Source organism: Haliotis asinina, chromosome 11 (assembly GCF_037392515.1).
Source record: "Haliotis asinina isolate JCU_RB_2024 chromosome 11, JCU_Hal_asi_v2, whole genome shotgun sequence".
Taxonomy (NCBI): Eukaryota; Metazoa; Mollusca; class Gastropoda; order Lepetellida; family Haliotidae; genus Haliotis; species Haliotis asinina.
In genome coordinates, this window is record NC_090290.1 from 3,856,113 (window position 1) to 3,875,161 (window position 19,049).

Sequence of the window (19,049 nt, forward strand, 5' to 3'; positions counted from 1 at the left end):
GAGTTTTTTAACAAAATCTCTGCCATGAAAATTTAATTTTGCACGTTTCTCTCTAAGAATTTAACAAGCTGCACATCATTGGAAGGGAGATAACTCCATATAGCAGCTGGCCACAAACACTCATTCAGTGCATTCCCTTCAGTTGCATGCAGAGTACAACATTTTGCTCACAATAAAAGGATATATTCAGATACTTTACTAGAAATTGGAACGGACAAATAGAGGCATTTCAAAGTAGATATCCATTTGGAAGCCTATTCACATTAGAATCTAGATTCAAGCCCTTAGTTTGTAGTAATCCATTTTCAAAGCCAATTCATACCAGAATCTAAATGTGAGGCCTTTGAAAGGCAGGCAATGTATTTTTCATCACAAAGCATGTTTCTACTTAACTTAGAAGAGAGAAGAATCTGATATGCCCCGAGGCCTATTTCAGTTTTACTTCAAAATTATTATCTAACAATCATCTTCAGTTATCTTGAGGGGTAAAATGCTACTTGATTTTTGTCGTGATCTTTCAGGTCATCATTGCAAGTGACAAGTACACACATCAAGTGACACGTACAGACATCATGTGACATATGCACATCATGTGACATGTACATACATCATGTGATATGTGCACACATCATGTGACATGTACACATGCCATGAGACACACACCTATCATGTGACATGTACACACATACACATTTCTAAATCCTCACAGTGAACACATAAACTGTTTTCCACAAAACACTGTACATAGCAAAATTCCTAAAACAATTGACAACAATTTCTTCAAATATTTTCTGCTTAATATGAAGCCACAACTAAGATAATGCTTGTAAATAAACATATTCACGCACTCTATATTGTATGATGCAGCCTTTGTTCCTTGTTTGAAAAGTTCCAAGTATCACTGAAAATAGAATCTTCATCTCAGTTTCTCAGACGATGATTCCACTGATATTTAGAAATATCCAAACCAATAGCAGTTATAGTTTTTGTTTCAAAACCAACTGTTTAGAAGAACAAAACATGAGAGAATACTCATCTCAACTACTTCAAGGATCCTTACGATGAGTAAGTAATCCTCATACAATTTAACTAAAGGTCACATGCAACTTAAAACACAACTTTGCTAATTCTGATACCTTTTGATATGCACTTACCGAAACAAATCATCGAAAACAGACTTAAAACGATTCACCAATTTTTCCCCAGTGTTGGGGGGAAAGTGGTTTCAACAGTTATGCTGCGCTGTGCTCAAAGTGCATGCGGAATGAATATGTTCGCACAGCACAGACTCTGTCACACAGAAAACTCAACTGACACCTACATGTCTGCCTGCCTGTCTGCTAATGACAATATGCAATGCACACCTACAATCACTGATCACATGCAGTTTGAAATTTACACCCATTGGGCTTCTAAGCCATAAACAAGGAGCTGGCTAAGCGTATCAGCATATAAACCAGTGGCCATGAAAAGGCTTTGTTACACTTGAGTGCACAACCACCAGCTCTGACTGGGTTCGGTATCGTTGCCGCTTCGTTTCGAAGGAAGTAAACCTAAGTACAGAATATTGCACTTTTGATTTGTGTTTATACACTTATAATTTTGTTTATTTCTTTTTCTTGATCAGCCATGCATTTTATATATCATGAGTAAGTGATAACTGTGTTTTAATTATGTTTGATTTTTTGGTTGCATGTAACCTTTAATAAATATGATCAAAAGATTTGAGACGTTGTAAGCAGACAAGAAAGAAATGTCACTTAGGCAATAATTCTAACACAGAATTCCATTCAGACAACAACGAATCACCAATCTGGAAAAGCTGAGGAATCATGTTGGTGGTAAATTGGTTATCAGGAGCAGGTTACTCTACATTAGAATTATCTCCCTTCAAAATTTAGGTTTGGATATTTGTGTCGTGTTTCAACTGTTTTATTGAACACTTTGGTTCTATTGGTCCAGGGAGACATTTTAACCCTCTCCATCAGTGAGGAATCATCAAAAACAAAGCCTGGAATTATCACATGAGAAAACAAGAGGAACATAATGAAGTCCAGAAGGGGGTTTGTTCCTTTATCTACTATCAACTTTCTTCAGTGAACATGCTCCTCTGATGACATTAAAACTCAACATAAGGTGGAATCAACATCTTTCAAAAACCAAAGATAATCCGAAAGATTCATCAAAGATTATGCGATCCAATCTGTCTATACAAGAAATTGCTGTACACTGATTCCATTGTAGATATACGCCATTGGTTGTATGCAGGTTGTTAACCATCAGCACAGATACAGAATCATATATCTCTGCTCTGTTGTCCTGTTAGACAATTCACTTTGGCACAACTCAATCTTTACATCAGGTTTGGCATTCAGTAAACAAGTAAAGTTAAAGCTGGTATACGCTACATAAAGAACACTGGCAAGACATGGCACATCACATGTTGAGCTTGCGGAAGACGACAGAACACAAAGCTGACAGTTGACCTTGTTTAGAAAAAAACCGTCTGGTCACATAACAGACTGTAGACCTCTAAGTATTCAAAGAACAGGTACAGAATCAAGAATAGGTATAGGAAGCAGACAATAGATGCACGCATTTGATACTTTCCTATTCCGTTCAGACTTACAACAGCACCTTGCTAAACAGAACCTCTACATTGTGGAAGAAAAGTACTTTGCTGGTGGAAAATATCAATGTATTTGTAATTTGTATATTTGTAGTTTGGTTAATTCATGATAAATAACAATCTTGCCCTTACATAAAGAGAGAATATCTCATAAACTACCTTGGCATATACTGAATTCTTTGAATATTTTACATTTATAGTTTATAATGTAGCAGAAGTGCTACATCAGACCATACAACAAACGTTTGGTAATGGCTGTAAATATGTTTAAAGATATTTTCATACATGAATACAAACAGTAAAGTGTCACCACAACTTAGTTCAATAACCAAGCATTCACACGGATACATTCTGAGACTTACTGGTACATTTTTTGGCAAAATTACATTCTAAGGCATCATTGTGTCCATATCACATGGCAAAGCATGGAATAACAGTATATCGTATATTATGCATGAATTTTCAAACAAAACATACAGTTAAACTATATTCTTTGAACAAAATCATGAATGAGACAGGTATTGATATGTTTGTTTCAACAAAATACATCTGTTTCAGTGAGATCATGATAGATTTTGAGTGAATCCTGAAATGCTAAAAATATTTTACTAAGGCTAGACCAATTCTATTTCTTGTTTTACGGATTTTTGTCCTCTGAAAACCTAAAGGCAGGTGGGAAAAAAAAAGAAAAATTTCCAATCAATGTAATATTCCTTCTAAATACTCAAAATATTTTACTTTTGGCAATTTATGAAATGAATATGTGTAAAAAAAACCCTAAAATGTATTTTCTTGTGAGTTTACATTTTTAGCTGATAAAAACATTAGGATTTTATTTTTTGAGTGGGGGAAATTGATTTTTATTTTTGTTCTCATTCTTGAAAAAATACGGCAGGCGGATCCGTAAAACAAGAAATAAAATTGGTCTGGTCTAATAAACTTAAGAAAGACCTAATTTCTAAATAGCAAAGCTGTCTATGAATTATTTTGTTCAAATGTTTAAAACAACTTAAAAGCGCACAAGAAACTTTAATAGCCACTATACACTATAAAGTGTAAAATCATAAAATGTATCTTTGACAAATCGGTTATAAGTCATGACAAGCAGATCTGATCTTGAAACACTGTTTCACCATCTTACTGGTGAGTGTTTCCCTGAACAATCTCAGCAGTTTCGTAATTAGTTTATGCTACGATCACAGGACTTGACCAGTAACTTTTGACCCAACAATGGAGATCTGTGTATTCAACATGATTTATGGATGACGATGAATTTATGACAAGAAAAACTGATCGGATTTGGAAAGAAGTTCCCTGGTTGTTCTCTTCTTTCCCGATCGAGTGGTTCGGGTGAGACGATGAGGAAGAGGTTGCTGAATGTTGTGTCGCTGGTAGCGCCTAGATGTAAACATAGGCTCCCTTCCGTTGAAGATATCTTTGAGAGGGGGTAGACGGATATTATGTCACCTTGTAGACTGAGGTAGGCCTTGTCGGATGGCGGGTGACTGGGGCTGTGAGCCTGGTGTGAAGGCTGAGCCCAGGGACGAAGTGCTACTGGTTTGGGAGTGAGATCGTGGGGGGAGGGGGCGTGGCACCCTCCGAGGCACCTTGGGAAGCTGAGATGTGGAGGCACTGTGACGAGGTAAAAGCATGAGCATCAATACAGATGAAAGATAAGGATTATTTCTCAAAATCACTATTTCACTGCCATAATAAGATGAAACACAAGAATATTTACACACTAAGAAACAATAATAGGTTTGAATCAAATCAAGCTCAGTAAAGCAGACTGGTTAATGGGTGACATTGTCATTATTTTGACAGGAAATAACACATGGGGTTCTAACAAATGGATCTACATCATAAACTATAATATGCAGTGTGACAGTATTTCAGTGGCATTGTGAACGAGTGAGTGAGGCCTCCCTTAGCGACATTCCAGCAATATCACAGCTTGCGACACGGGAACTGGGCTTCACAGATTGTACCCACATGGGGAATCAAACCCCAGTCCTGGCAAACTGCTAGGCTACCCCACAGCCCAAGGTGTACTTAGAAGTTGATGTGGATGGTAAAGCTAGAATGAATCTTAAATATACCACTTTATGGTGCTGACAACCCTCGACACATAACCAGAGTAAAATCGGACATTCAAACCCACAACCATCAGAGTCTGGCATCAGAGGCACCTCTATACCGTGAATGGTGCTACTTTAAACGACTGGGCCACCTCAGCACACTCTACCATGTATGCACCAAGACAATATCAAGAACTAACACCAACATTAGGGAACAATAATTACCTCAGTTTAAGATTGCTTTCCAGTTTGTCGTTTTTAACTGCTGGGGCGCTGTACAAGCGGGAGTCTCGGAACGTCATGATGGAAGAGTTTGGCGGGTTCCACTATAGCATGAAAGACAAAGTCTATACATCCACAAAAGCAATTCCAATACACAGCAACAGTCTGAAAACTCTTTAACACATGAATTAGCCTAAAACTGTTTGAAATTCTATTAGCTGTAGGATGTATTAACAAAACTTGTATAAATGAGCTGCCTAAATAAAAACTGGGAACAAATCTGGACCACAGTGTGAACATCACGGTGTCTGCAGTAAAAAGCCACAAAGAATGTTAAAAATCCAATTTGGCATAACATAACACTTTTTTCTTTATTTGCTTGACAGTGAGACCTTTGATGAAATCCTGGATAAATCCCAGAAAATTCCATTCTTGGTAAAAACAGCATGTGTTTACTACTGCACCTGGTGGCTGGGGCTCTCTGTTGGGTTCTCTTGATGAAGCCCTTCCTCACACAATGCCTGCAACATGGTGATACCTGCAACACAAGTAAGTGAGGGGTTTAACATTTCGTTATGCTGTAGTTATTCTGCACTGAATGTTGGAGAGTTTGTTAGATCATCACTTCACACCACCTGGCAAACTCTACTTGTCGCTGAATCTAGATACCACAATCCATTGACTGAAATCATAAGCATTTGTCCACCTGGTGAGATAAGGTGACATGTGTCCAAGTTAGTGAGCCTGATCATTCAATCTAGTTAGATGGTTTTTACAACACATAGAAGTTGCTGAAGACTAGTTCTAACCCAGATCACCACTTGATAACAGATGTGGGTTGCTTTAGACTACACCAAATCTCCACAAGATACAAGCACTGGGTTGTTGAAAACAAATTCTACACAGGATTTCCAAGGGTTATAAGCAAAGTGTTGACTAATGCCAGCTGGATCTCCACGTTACGAGTCCAGGAGCGAAACTGACCTCTCTGCTCCATGCGGTTGAACCTCTGAACCCACTGGTCCAGGAGTAGGTTGTTGTAGCGAGGCTGCTCAAACAGCCGCAGGTACTTGTGGGTGGAAGGCGTGGGGAAGATCCGCTGGTAGCCCCCCTTTCTACTGTCCTCGTCTATACATTCTGTTAGTGTTCTCACATCATTGGGAGTCAGAGTGTCCATGATAGTCTGCATGACTTGCTGGAAAAAGGATTGAGTGAGTGTTGAATGGTGAACCTTAGTAAGGTGACAACCACCATGAGAACACTCGTAGTATGAATTCTAGTCAAATTTGCCCATACGAGTTATCTCGTAGTTTCACATGTTGGCAAACAGGCATAAGCAATTGTCTCCTGGTGGTAACTAGAACTCCAGGAGACATTTGTTTTTTGTGCTTATTTTGCCAACATGAGAGACCTGTTTTGAAATACCACTGATATAGCTAGGAGATAAGTCGTAGTGGCAAATTCAAGCAGACACTGATACTACAAGTATACTGATGGTGGCAGTCAACATGTTATCTCCCATTTTACATAGTGAATGTAGGTTTTAATCACAATTAATCTATCTTGGGGCATGAAAGTTATGGCAATGGTAGTGTTGTACTTGCTTCTTAAAACGAGACACCGATTGACACTCATGACACACAAATGCAAATAGCCACCATAGTTCATGGGTACGAAAATGTTTGCGATCATGAAAAGAAGACGACAGCAGGTGACTGGATGGACCTACCTCATCCTGGTGTCTCTGGCAGTAGTAGGCATGTTTGGTGCGTTCGTCAGGGGCAAACTGCTGGGAATACAGCCTCTTGTCCATGCAGTAGTCGCTGGACGGGACATGGGCACTGGAACATGCCAAGACATATACATGAACAATAGGACAGACCTTCAATACTCATTCAAAATGGATCGTTTGTGTATCGTTTCAACACGATACTTACATTCTTAGCAGTATACGAAAACACCGTCTCCCCTTCTATTTAGATTTTCGTGGAAAATATTGCTATGGACAAAATATTGCTCCGACTGAGATAATTTTCACAAATTAATTTTGTTATCTGTGAAAAAAAGCCAGTTGTGCCAATATTGATCCCTGTTGTTCCATTTTTTGGGGAAAACACTACTTTACTGACACATGCTAAACATTTTTAATAAAATGTCTTTCATGATGACGTGTTTTATTTTTCTTGGGAGAAGAATTCCTTCCCTGAAATGATAATGTAACAGCACATTATTTCCAGTACTTTTATTTTTCTGTATACAAGGGCAAAATATCGTGATACGTATCGTATCGTATGTATCGGACTACCAGTATCGTGATACGTATCGTATCGTGGCATGGGCGTATCGTCACAACTCTATAAACAAGTAACATTTACTTTCTTCCCCATGTCAGCTACAGACCTGTGTTTGCAATACTTTGGCTTCGCCAGGCTTTAAAATCTGCAGGCCCTGAATGAAATCTGCAGGCCCTGAATGAAATCTGCAGGCCCGGAATGAAATCTGCAGGCTCTGAATGAAATCTGCAGGCCCTGAATGAAATCTGCAGGCCCATCTTGTTACAGTCAAACCAAAAGAAACAAACTAGACTACACTGTATACAGCTCCTACAAAATCAATCAGTGAGAGACATTCTTACTGATTAAAGACTTGTGTAAGCTCTGAAATACCAAGAAGTCAAATTGATGGCTCATGGATAATCCCCGAAAGCTAGTAAAGAAAAAAAAAAAGTAAAGAAAAGATTCCAATTTTGAAAGAAAACCAGCTAATTCAAGAGGGCCACAAGGGCCTTCAAATATTTGTAACTGCCGGTCCGATACAATAACAACTGGCCTGGGGCTCCGGGTCGGCGGTTAGAGCAAACGCTGCTACAGAGTGGTTCTCTCACCTCAAGTCACAGGTAGCGCTGGAGCTACTGTGTGTGATGTCCACCTTGTCAGGGATACGGAAGCCGGCAATGTTCATCAAGTCCTTAATCATCTGCCCCTTGATGTTCACGTCAAGCTGGGAGTTAGAGTGAAGGCTGGTTGGAACGGAGAGAGAAAATCTCATTAGTCTGGGACTCACAACTCAGTGAGATTAGTTTTCTCAGAGACCATCTGTTATATGGTCTTTGGTCATTTTCATGACATGCCTGCTTAAACATTTGCTATCAGTAAATGATTGGACCAGACAATTCCGTGATCATTATTATGAGCCATTATGGAAGCTGTCAGGCAATCAAACTGTCCTTTCCACCTGATCTCTTTGGTCGCCTCTTCCAATCAACAGAAGCTGCTTAAGTCCAAAATAACTCAATGTCTCCATAGGGCAGAAACTACGCCTATTCTTAGACTCAAACTCAACAGGCACATCGGGACAGTTTGGTTGATGTTTCATGGAGGTATCTTGAGATGTTTTTGAGTTATACTAAGAAGACAGCAAGAGAAAGAGATTGTGTGTAGCTACAGGGAGCTGAGCTAGCATCTTATTCCCTGTCCTCCATACAAATCTATGAGACTCACCTGGGGGAGATGTTGACCTCAAGGATCCATGGTTTCAGGTGATCATCAAGCAGAATGTCAAAACCAAACAGCTCATGGACACAGTAGCGACTCCGTACATTCGACTTGATCATACTGTTGATAGGAGCTTCAGAGCTACACGAACAAATAGAGCATAAGAACCTAAACATAATGACAACTGACTTCATTACACACAGGCTACTTAAACATTGGCTGAGTTGATTCCAATCAAGCCATGGTTATCCCAGGTAAATTTCCTGCTGGAACCACTTCTTACTCAGAGACATCAAGCAGTCTAATACTCAGATGATCACAATTCCCATACTTAAACACGTAGTTAGAATGCGCCCTGATTGAGCACAAGATCCAACACCTTCACAGTGAGAGCACAGCCAGTTGAGTTTAACTGTACATTGAAATACAGACTTTTCTCATTTACTAGCTGAATCTTCAACATTTAACAAAGAAACCTATAAAGGTTGTGCTTCATTTTGTCATTTTGAACCCTGCAATAGTTGTGCACTTGACATCTGCTACTAATTTCATTATTCCATGCCATCAGGGCATGGAGACATGACAACAGTCAAGCCTATCAAACACCTCACACCATTCCACTGTACTGGTCACTTAAGTTACACTGGGCTAATTTCCTTGCCTTTATGAAGGAATGAAAGTTGCACAAATTTTTTGTGCTTAGATTTACACTGCACTCAGCAATACTCCAGGTATATAGCAGCAGTCTGTAAATAATCGATTCTGGACCAAACAATCCAGTGATCAACAGCATGAGCATTGATCTGTTCAAGTGGTAAAAAATGGCGTGTCAACCAAGTCACCGAGCCTGATCACTCGATCAAGTTAGTCGCCTCTTACAAAAAGCATAGTTCCCATTTATGGCAGGTATGGGTTGCTGAAGGTCTATTCTACCCTGGGCTATCACAGGTCAAATGAGTGAGTGAGTAACAAGAAGAGAATGTGGATGATTTGTGTTGTGGCCCACATGATGATGGGGCAACAGGAGATGGATGTGTCAAGTTTGTGTTGTGACCCACCTGACGATGGGGCAACAGGAGATGGATGTGACAGGTTTGTGTTGTGGCCCACCTGACGATGGGGCAACAGGAGATGGATGTGTCAGGTTTGTGTTGTGGCCCACCTGACGATGGGGCAACAGGAGATGGATGTGACAGGTTTGTGTTGTGACCCACCTGACGATGGGGCAACAGGAGATGGATGTGACAGGTTTGTGTTGTGACCCACCTGATGATGGGGCAACAGGAGATGGATGTGACAGGTTTGCGTTGTGACCCACCTGACGATGGGGCAACAGGAGATGGATGTGACAGGTTTGTGTTGTGACCCACCTGATGATGGGGCAAGAGGAGATGGATGTGACAGGTTTGTGTTGTGACCCACCTGACGATGGGGCAACAGGAGATGGATGTGTCAGGTTTGTGTTGTGACCCACTTGACGATGGGGCAAGAGGAGATGGATGTGACAGGTTTGTGTTGTGACCCACCTGATGATGGGGCAACAGGAGATGGATGTGACAGGTTTGTGTTGTGACCCACCTGATGATGGGGCAACAGGAGATGGATGTGACAGGTTTGTGTTGTGACCCACCGGACGATGGGGCAACAGGAGATGGAGGTGTCAGGTTTGTGTTGTGGCCCACCTGATGATGGGGCAACAGGAGATGGATGTGACAGGTTTGAGTTGTGACTCACCTGATGATGGTTTTGACAACCAGATCCTTGATGCTGTCCCAGATAGCCACTGTGTTGATTCCCTGTCTCTTCATGAAGTTCCACAGCGCTTTGAGACTCCTGTAACATCATGTAAACATGTGTCTTTTGTCTTTTTATCAGTAAACAAGTGTCTCTGATGCTAATATATAGTACAAGCATCATCTGGGATGACAAATCCCTTTGGCCCCAACAAACTGGAAAGAACTATTTATCTGTGAGTTACATACTTGATCTTTATAGCCAAGTCCAAATTGTTTCAATGAAAATCATGAAAAATAGAAAAGCCCCAAATCTGCAAATGGCAAAAGGCACCACTTCAAGATTTGTTTGATATATCTACACAGAAAGTTGAGATATTGAACGGTGTTTGCATTGCACCCCAGAAACAAAACTCTCCAAATAAATTCCTTGGGCAATGAAAAAAACCCACAGAAATAAACTACAAATAACGAAAAACACCACTTCAGTTCTGTTTGTTATATCTACCAGTTCTTGTTGACAAATATTGAACATTTTTGAAGTTATGCTCCATAAACAAAATCGCAATGGATGGATGGACAGATAAACAGACAGTGTTGATTATACCCCTCTGCATTATATGCCAGGGGACAATAATACCAAACTACATTTTCACAGCAGCATAATGGCATAAGAGAACAGAAAAGCATTACAAACACTCCTGCCTAAAGAGACACAACATGTTCTTCAGGCCCTTGACTTGGGTTCTGGATAGAAGACTTGGAAACTCTCAAGGGAAAGTATGAGAAGTTGTGAGGCTTGTTTTGACTGCTGCCAACTCACCACTTGTGTCCCTGACACACTGAGTCATCAGCGTTGCTGACGTATTCCGTGTTCTTCTTGTTGACGCTGTAGTTGGTTAGATGCATGAACTTGTTGCTAAGTGACTTCATGGAAGATGAGTACCTGCAAGTGAGTGAGGAAGTTTGGAAATGATTTCAACCTATCAACACAGCGTGTACACATCTGAGTGAAAAATAGATGCTTAAAAACAACAAATATTCGAGTTAGGTTTAACATTGGTAGCTGTGATTTAATATTTCCTTAGCATCAAAGCTTTGGTGAAACGTTTACTCCTTGCCTAAAAAACCCCAAAAGACCAGATACAAGGGAACAAACAATAATCAATTGCACATTGGTTAACACTTTTCTGTCTCTTACTTCAATGCATTAATAATTTGTTATACATTAAAAAAAAAAAAGCACATAGTTTGAGGGAGGGTAATTGCAAATGTCGCATTAATTAACACTTATTGCCCTTAATATGCCGAAAACATGTTTCAGGTTACTTACTTGCAAGAAGCGAATCGAGCCAGGCCATCTTCAAATATGTAGATTCTGAGAGGATCGTAGCAGCTGACGTATACGTACACCCTCATGTCAAACTTACTGTCATTAATCAAGTATGGCCTTCCCAAATATCTGGAACAACAACAACAACACGGAGCAGATTAATGTCAGCCTGGCTGGCACAATCAACACGGACACAACCACAATCATCCATCCATCAAACATCCAGAAGTAATCCTGTGAGATTACAACAGCATGGAGTAAAAGCATGAAGTCTGGGCGACATCAAATTCCTTGTAATGCACAAAGGGGGAAATGGTATGCTCTTACCAAAGCACGGTTTGGTTCGGTCCGGTTCTGTTCGGTTCAGTTCGTTTCAATTTAATATATGAGATATGATCATAATGCCGAAAGAGCTAACCCTCACACTGTTTAATAACAGAGAAAACACAAAATGACAAAGTCATCAATATCCCCTGTAATTGCAAAATACTCATATAAATATGTCTCAGGAAAAGAGCTCAGGAAAAGAGCAAGACCACAAATTTCTTCATATTTTTAACAAAAGCCCTCTTCAATGTCAACGATCCAAAATAAGTTGTGCAAGACACAGTATGTTGATGTCAAAAGGAGATCTCACTTCTTACCAGTTTGTGCCAGTAATGACACCTATGTAAATGATGAAAGACAGTGATGTACTAATGGTAGGACATGTGCACGATCTCTATATAGTAATGGTGTACGTCTCACCTCTGTACTATGACTGGGCGACGCCTGGGGATCTGTGTCCACTTGTGTATCACCTTGATGCCGATTCCACGAGCTGATGCTGGCTGTGAATACAATATTATTGCATTAACTTACTCTGCAATAATATTCAGGGTTAAGTGGAGTGAATGAATGAGTTAAAATATTTCAGCCATATTGTGAGAAGAGCATATTTGACATTGAAATGGAATATGAGTATATTATATTAATAAAACTGTCATCAAAGGACAGTACAACAACTAGGATATCACAATTACAATTAAAACAAGAGTGGAAAGTTAAAACTAACAGCACTATTTGGACTATACAATATATAAACAGGAAGGTAGATCACCATACTTGGGTCCATGGAGATTTACAGAATGTTTGTTTTCTGCATTGACCTAGCTGGATTTACACCATCCCTTCAGCCGCTGGCGACTGTATGACAAGTTTAGCCAACAGTTTATAATGATAAAAACACAATGTTTACAAATTTGGTAAGTTTAATTTTAACTTTGAAAGTTTAATGAAACATGTTGCATACAATGAAGGCAGTCTGATGCCAACTGTTTCGATACTGCTTTGCAATGGAACTCACAGGCTTGATGATCCACTTTTGTTTGCTTCCCCCATCCTCCCAGGCTCTCTTCAGTAGCTTCAGATCCTGTGGCAGCACATAAGTTTGCGGGAAGAAGCCGAACTCCCTCTTGCCAAAATGCACCTGCATCTTGGAGAGATTCCGCCATAATCGGTCCTTGCGGCCAATTTGGAAAGACCCGGGGAAATGGTTCAGCTGGAAGGAAAATTCGTCATCAGTGATTTACCGAGGATGTATAAACTGGGGGCTCACTGGGTGGTTTGCATCCAGTAGATTCCTTTGTCATAAAGGTACATGAAATCATTGGTTCTCATGTAATATGCCTTAAAATGTCTGCACAAAGACAACACAAGCACAGTTATTGACACAGTTATGTGACCATGTGAAACTGTCACAATTCTATGACTCAGATAAGGAAACGAGTGTCAAATTTCAAGTGCAAAACACTTTATGATCAATTTCTAGAATCAGGGAGACACAAAAACTGCTGTAATAATCCCTACGTATAAATATTGTGGTAGATGAAAAGGCAGCGAAAGAAAAACAGGAAGAAAGAACAGATACCCAGAGGTACAGATAAACTGCCTATCTGCAATAATTACCAAAATATTTATGTGAAAACTCAATGTTTTGTAAGTTCAGGATGTAAAAGTACACTTGAACATTTGTAAATACTCAAACAATATGATCTTACATGTGTACACACAAAAATGTGATGAAGGTTGCTGAGAAAAGATAAAATAACTGATGTATCTTGAGAGATTCTATTTCAGCACATGAAACTTGCTGTGTTTCTCATATCCAACATCAAATCTGCATTCCAGTATTAAAGAAGTTGTCATCCATATACATATATCCTATTTACTTCCAACTTCTAAAATATGCCTCTCAAGCAAAATATGCATAGCCAACATTAAAACCAACATTTCAACTACATCATATTTTGATAATTAACAGAAAATGGCAAATATGAGGTGGGTTCAGTATATTTGGTTACTCAAAGGAAAATTAGGATACCCAATTCAGATGAACAAAAGTGAGTACATAACTCAATGACCCAAACAGTTCTGTAGCTCTTGAAATTACAATCCCCTCCACTTACTTTCTGATATTCTCGAATGGCCTTGAATCCCTGAGATTTCATGTGTTTCCCAAAACATCCCAACCAGTCATGGTTTTCTGAAACAGGAACATCATCGTTAGACTTAATTCATTTCTCAAATCTGAACTCAATGCACAAGCAGCAAACATGAAAGTCATAAAAACTATCTGTGGTTGAAACTAAGTGCTGTCCTAGGGTAGATCATGATTACCCCTCATGATAATAACAAAACAACAACTACAATAGCAACGTACGTGAGGTAACTCAGAGTTTATGATATAAATGATCAAATTTGAGCTATTTGCCAAACAACAAGAGAGATACAGAAAGATTTTATTTTGGGGACATATTTACAAATAAGAAATTATTTTAACAATTCATTCTTCTGTTTACACTCACAATTGTATACAGGAAATCTAAAATTTTGAAGCAGTGAGCAAACTGGCAACCACACTGCATCCAGGGTCAAAGTCATTTGTACAACCCGTGTAGTCACATGACAGGTCTGACGAGGTGTATGGTTTGTACATCCTGACAAATCTGCCTACATGCTTTCAAATCATGAATCAGAATTCGGTAAATTTTTTGTAAGGTGTTTGACAGCTTGGTGTAGCAGTATGGAAACAATGATTACACGATGCCATTTAGAAAGTGGCCAAATGCAACATATGTCATATCTAGTACTTTCTTGGTTGAGTCCCATCCAGGTTCGAATCTGGAATTGGCATGGTAGCCGTGCCAATTCACACCTATTAGAGGGGTACACAAAGTACGCAGTCTAGACTACCAGTTGTCTGACTTTCATTTTTGTGGAAGTCACAGTGGCTGAGCGGGTTAGGCGGCTGACTTTGTGTGCTGGCGATTAGGTGCCTGACACTGAGGGTGCAGGTTCGAATCAAGGATGGGACTCAACCAAAAAAGTACTAGAATTTGTACTTTACTGAGAAAGTGAAATATGAAATATGACATATGTTGCATTTGACCACTTTCTAAGTGGCATGGTGTAATCATAGCTTTCGGCTGTGGCAGCCGTGCCAATTCACACTTATCAGAGGGGTACACAAAGTACGCAGTCTATACTACCAGTTGTCTGACTTTCATTTTTGTGGAAGTCACAGTGGCTGAGCGGGTTAGGCGGTTGACTTTGTGTGCTGGCGATTAGGTGCCTGACACTGAGGGTGCGGGTTCGAATCACGGATGGGACTCAACCAAAACTGTACTAGAATTTGTACTTTACTGAGAATGTGAAATCCTAAATATGACATATGTTGCGTATGGAAACAAGTTTGGCGATAAATCTTCGACAAAGCTTCTGCTGAAGAAGGACTTCCAAAGAACTCTCATAAACAGGAGAGAAAATTTCATAGGTAAAAGGTTTCAGTCTGAATGTTGGGACTAAGAGAAAATTGCTTTCACTCCACCCTGGTTTTACCAGAGACACGAGATACTGAATTCCACTGTATGCTGCAAGATGTCTACCAGATGATCTTACTTTTTGTTATTCGAAAGCCAATTCTGGCAAGTGCTGACTTGACAATATTTGGTGTTATCGGACTCATACGCCATTTCAGCAGCTTCCTGATGTCCCATGGCAGTTGCTCCACTGAAATGTGAACATTGCATTATTCATTATTTCATATATTTGTCTGCAGCAGTTAATAAAACTCATCAGATTGAACATAACTGAAGCATATCTAGCTCCAGAAACTTTTTATTCTCTGGTTAACTATATTTAGCAATAATCCAGCAATATGAAATGGTTTCACATATTGACATTGGAAATGAAAGTGAGTATGGTTTTGTGGCAATATTCCAGCAATATCATGGCGGCTTGATTCAGAAATGCGCTTCAAACAGTGTACCAATGTTGTAGATAGAACCTGGGCCTCTGGCGCGACGAGCAAACGCTTTAACCACAGGGTTGCCAAACCACCTCTTACAATGAAAGAATCATGAAGTGTGTGTATCTAATCTAACTTTATACCTTTCTCTCCTTCAGACACAAAGTTGATAGTTGGAGGGATGTTGGGGAAGAGGGATGGTCGAAGGGCAGGCTTGGTCTGTGAATCCCTGTCACTGGTTGAGGCTGTGACGGGACGGAGGAATGTCTTCTGTCGCTCCTCAGATGCAGGCACTGTCCTATTGGAAGTGAGACTTGTTGTTGGCCGTTTGGTAGAACGCAAACTGCGAGTTGAATGTCTGGATAGACTGCTGGCAACTGAGAAGCCATCAGATTCCCCTGAAACAGGACAAGATATGGTTAAAGAACTAGTGACAGAGATGAAAATGGGTGTTTGGGTATTAAATCAAGGGTGCTTGGGGTGGCTGATGAGGTCTGTGTGGTCGGTAATGGAGGAGATGGGACTGGGCTTGGGTGTGGGTGTCATGTAAAGAAGAGAGGTATTTTAGGGGTGGTGGGTGTGGGTGAAGGTGTGGGGGTGGGTGAGGGTGTGGGTGAATGGGGGGTGGGGGGGATGGTGATGGTGATGGTGAGGGTGTGAGTGAGGGTGTGAGTGAGGGTGAGAGTGAGAGTGTGGGTGAGGGTGAGGGTGAGGGTGAGGGTGAGGGTGAGGGTGAGGGTGAGGGTGAGGGTGAGGGTGTGGGTGTGGGTGTGGGTGTGGGTGGTGTGGGTGGTGTGGGTGGTGTTGGTGGTGTTGGTGTTGGTGTTGGTGTTGGTGTTGGTGTTGGTGTTGGTGAGGGTGAGGGGTATTGGAGAAAACACGCCTCCGAGGTCTTGGTAGACAATGTAAAAACAGAGGGGGAGGGTTTTATATATATAGTCAATGATGGATAATTACGGTGTAGATGATCATATAATGAAGCTGAATAACAATAACTGAAGCGTGCGTAAAATCAGTTTAATGACAGTAACTATAAGTAGATAATTTAACAACTCCACCTTCGTCGGCCCGGTGGCTGTGTGGTAGAGCGTCTGCTTACGGATGATAAAATTCCAATCCCGCATCGGAAAACCTTTGCATTGTGACTTTAATCTAGAACGATATTTTTCAATTGATTTCAAACATTCACGCATCATGTGAATGTTGATGTTTATATAAAGTTAGGAAAAGTAAACCCTGGGAAGCGGTCTTACTAACAAAAAGTAAAACCTGTCCCTCCAAAACAAAAAGCTCAAATGCGGGCATTCTGGGAAAATAAGAGATGACCTAATATATAGTGAAAAGCACACATCAGGTTTATATGGAGGGTTTGAGTGAGCGTGAGGGTGGGCAGTTGGGTGTGGGTGTGGGTGTGGGTGTGGGTGTGGGTGTGGGTGTGGGTGTGGGTGTGGGTGTGGGTGTGGGTGTGGGTGTGGGTGAGATAAAGCAATCTGGCATGTCTGTCAACCAACCTTCAATGTCAGAACACACGCAGTCATCGTCAAGACCATCAATACCGTCGTCTTCGTCATCAAGGTCATCATCATAGCTTGCTTCGCCATCACCTGGCAGACGCTCGCTGTAAACAAGACATCTCAGGTCAGATTATTTCCAACACCACTTCCACGTCACCTGATATCACAATATTGATAACTTATTCATGGCAATATTGAAAAATGTTTTAATGCCAAGACAATATCAAAACATAGTTATGGATACTGATATTAAATAAAAAACATTTGAACCATAGTTTAAATTGACCCGAAGGCAGAAAGTTTCAGTCAAATAATGGATCACGCTAGTCAGTCATTAAGTTCCTCCATACCCAGAGAAGACAGGAAAATGTCTGTTTACATACATACCGATTATGATCATTACATCAACCAAGCATAATACTTTTTCGTCATTATATCAGATATAAAACATATACATTCGGTATGCCTAATAAGTATTTATAACACCAGAAATGTCTGAATGAATGACGTTTTATGCCCTAGTCAGTAACAATATTCTGAAACAGACACGATAAATGACTAACAGCATGAACACTAATAAACACTGTCATTGCAGGGTGACACTAACTTACACTCAACAGTTTGGTTTGCAAAGTATCAGGTAATTGAGTTTTGTTTTATGCTGATGTTAGCAATATTCCAGTAACATCATGGCGGGGTACACCATAAATGGGCTTCACACATTGTACCCATGTGGGGAATTGAACCCAAGTTTCCAGCGTAACCAGACCACTAAACCACCCCAAAATATCAGTACACAGGAAACATGATCAGGAGACAAACATGTAATGTTATGTGCATATTCCAAAGTAAAGTTTGAAAGTAAATCAAGAACATCAAAACATTAACATAGTGCTCTTGATCATGTTCACAGTTATAATATTTTAGTTTCAGACTAAATTAGGCAATGGCATCTCATTTATTAAACACATTTCTAGAAAAATATATCAGGCACACATCATCATGCTAGTTTCTGACTTTTTTGTTAATTCTATTACTTATATTCTTAAAAGAAATTAAAACAGATATCTAAAACATTATGTCTTCAGAAGTAAGCACAATCTGATATATATTCAACATAGAAAACAGTACCATCATGATCATCGCTTATTATATTGTTTGGCACAAATCACCAATGATCGTTCTGAAACATCATCTGTGAACTGAGAATCGCTGAGAATGTTTAGGAAACTACACAAACAATAAAAGATAACTTTCAGCCAGTGTGTTTACAAAATCACGTCACACATGTCTGTTGTTTTGCCAATTACATCCTATTATTCCAAACCATCTTCCTTACATGAATCATTGAATTCCTCATACAGTTCCAAATAAAATGACAAATGGTCTTTGTCACCAAAACCAAGTGAAATCTAGCAAAATATATCAGGTGTGAATGAACCACTTGTTTGAAGAGTAAACAAAGTCCATCTCATATTTGACACTGCGAATAATTTTTTCATACTGTGAGTATTTATTTGCCTACTCGTTGCATACACTTGCTCCTACGTTTTAGAACATGCACCGTTTCAGGAGGTAGTTAAATAAAAATAGGTGTATTCCAATCATTTCCACAATTCAACACAACATGTCATAGTTTCTGTAAGCGTGATGCTAAATATTACTGACACAAACGGAACTTCTCATTTCTGCATACTGCCCTAGATCAGAATGAAAACAAAATGAAAATAACAACCAGCAGACTGTCATGATGTGTCG

The 19,049-nt window shown here is 39.9% G+C and overlaps 1 protein-coding gene across 1 annotated transcript in view; it reads right to left on the reverse strand.

The window, feature by feature from the left end:
• Positions 1-3,614: 3,614 nt before the first annotated feature.
• LOC137256098 (tubulin monoglutamylase TTLL4-like) overlaps positions 3,615-19,049 on the reverse strand; it is a 31,944-nt gene continuing 16,509 nt past the window's right edge. Inside the window, exons 3-18 of the mRNA XM_067793797.1 lie at positions 17,289-17,395; positions 15,921-16,175; positions 15,429-15,539; positions 13,937-14,013; positions 12,835-13,029; positions 12,237-12,319; positions 11,490-11,618; positions 10,980-11,102; positions 10,158-10,256; positions 8,430-8,564; positions 7,814-7,948; positions 6,659-6,770; positions 5,914-6,124; positions 5,394-5,467; positions 4,933-5,033; positions 3,615-4,261 (exon numbers count right to left, since the gene is read on the reverse strand). Coding sequence (XP_067649898.1) covers positions 4,093-4,261; positions 4,933-5,033; positions 5,394-5,467; positions 5,914-6,124; positions 6,659-6,770; positions 7,814-7,948; positions 8,430-8,564; positions 10,158-10,256; positions 10,980-11,102; positions 11,490-11,618; positions 12,237-12,319; positions 12,835-13,029; positions 13,937-14,013; positions 15,429-15,539; positions 15,921-16,175; positions 17,289-17,395 — 2,116 coding nt within the window. The 3' untranslated portion in view covers positions 3,615-4,092. The remainder of the gene's footprint in view (positions 4,262-4,932; positions 5,034-5,393; positions 5,468-5,913; positions 6,125-6,658; positions 6,771-7,813; positions 7,949-8,429; positions 8,565-10,157; positions 10,257-10,979; positions 11,103-11,489; positions 11,619-12,236; positions 12,320-12,834; positions 13,030-13,936; positions 14,014-15,428; positions 15,540-15,920; positions 16,176-17,288; positions 17,396-19,049) is intronic.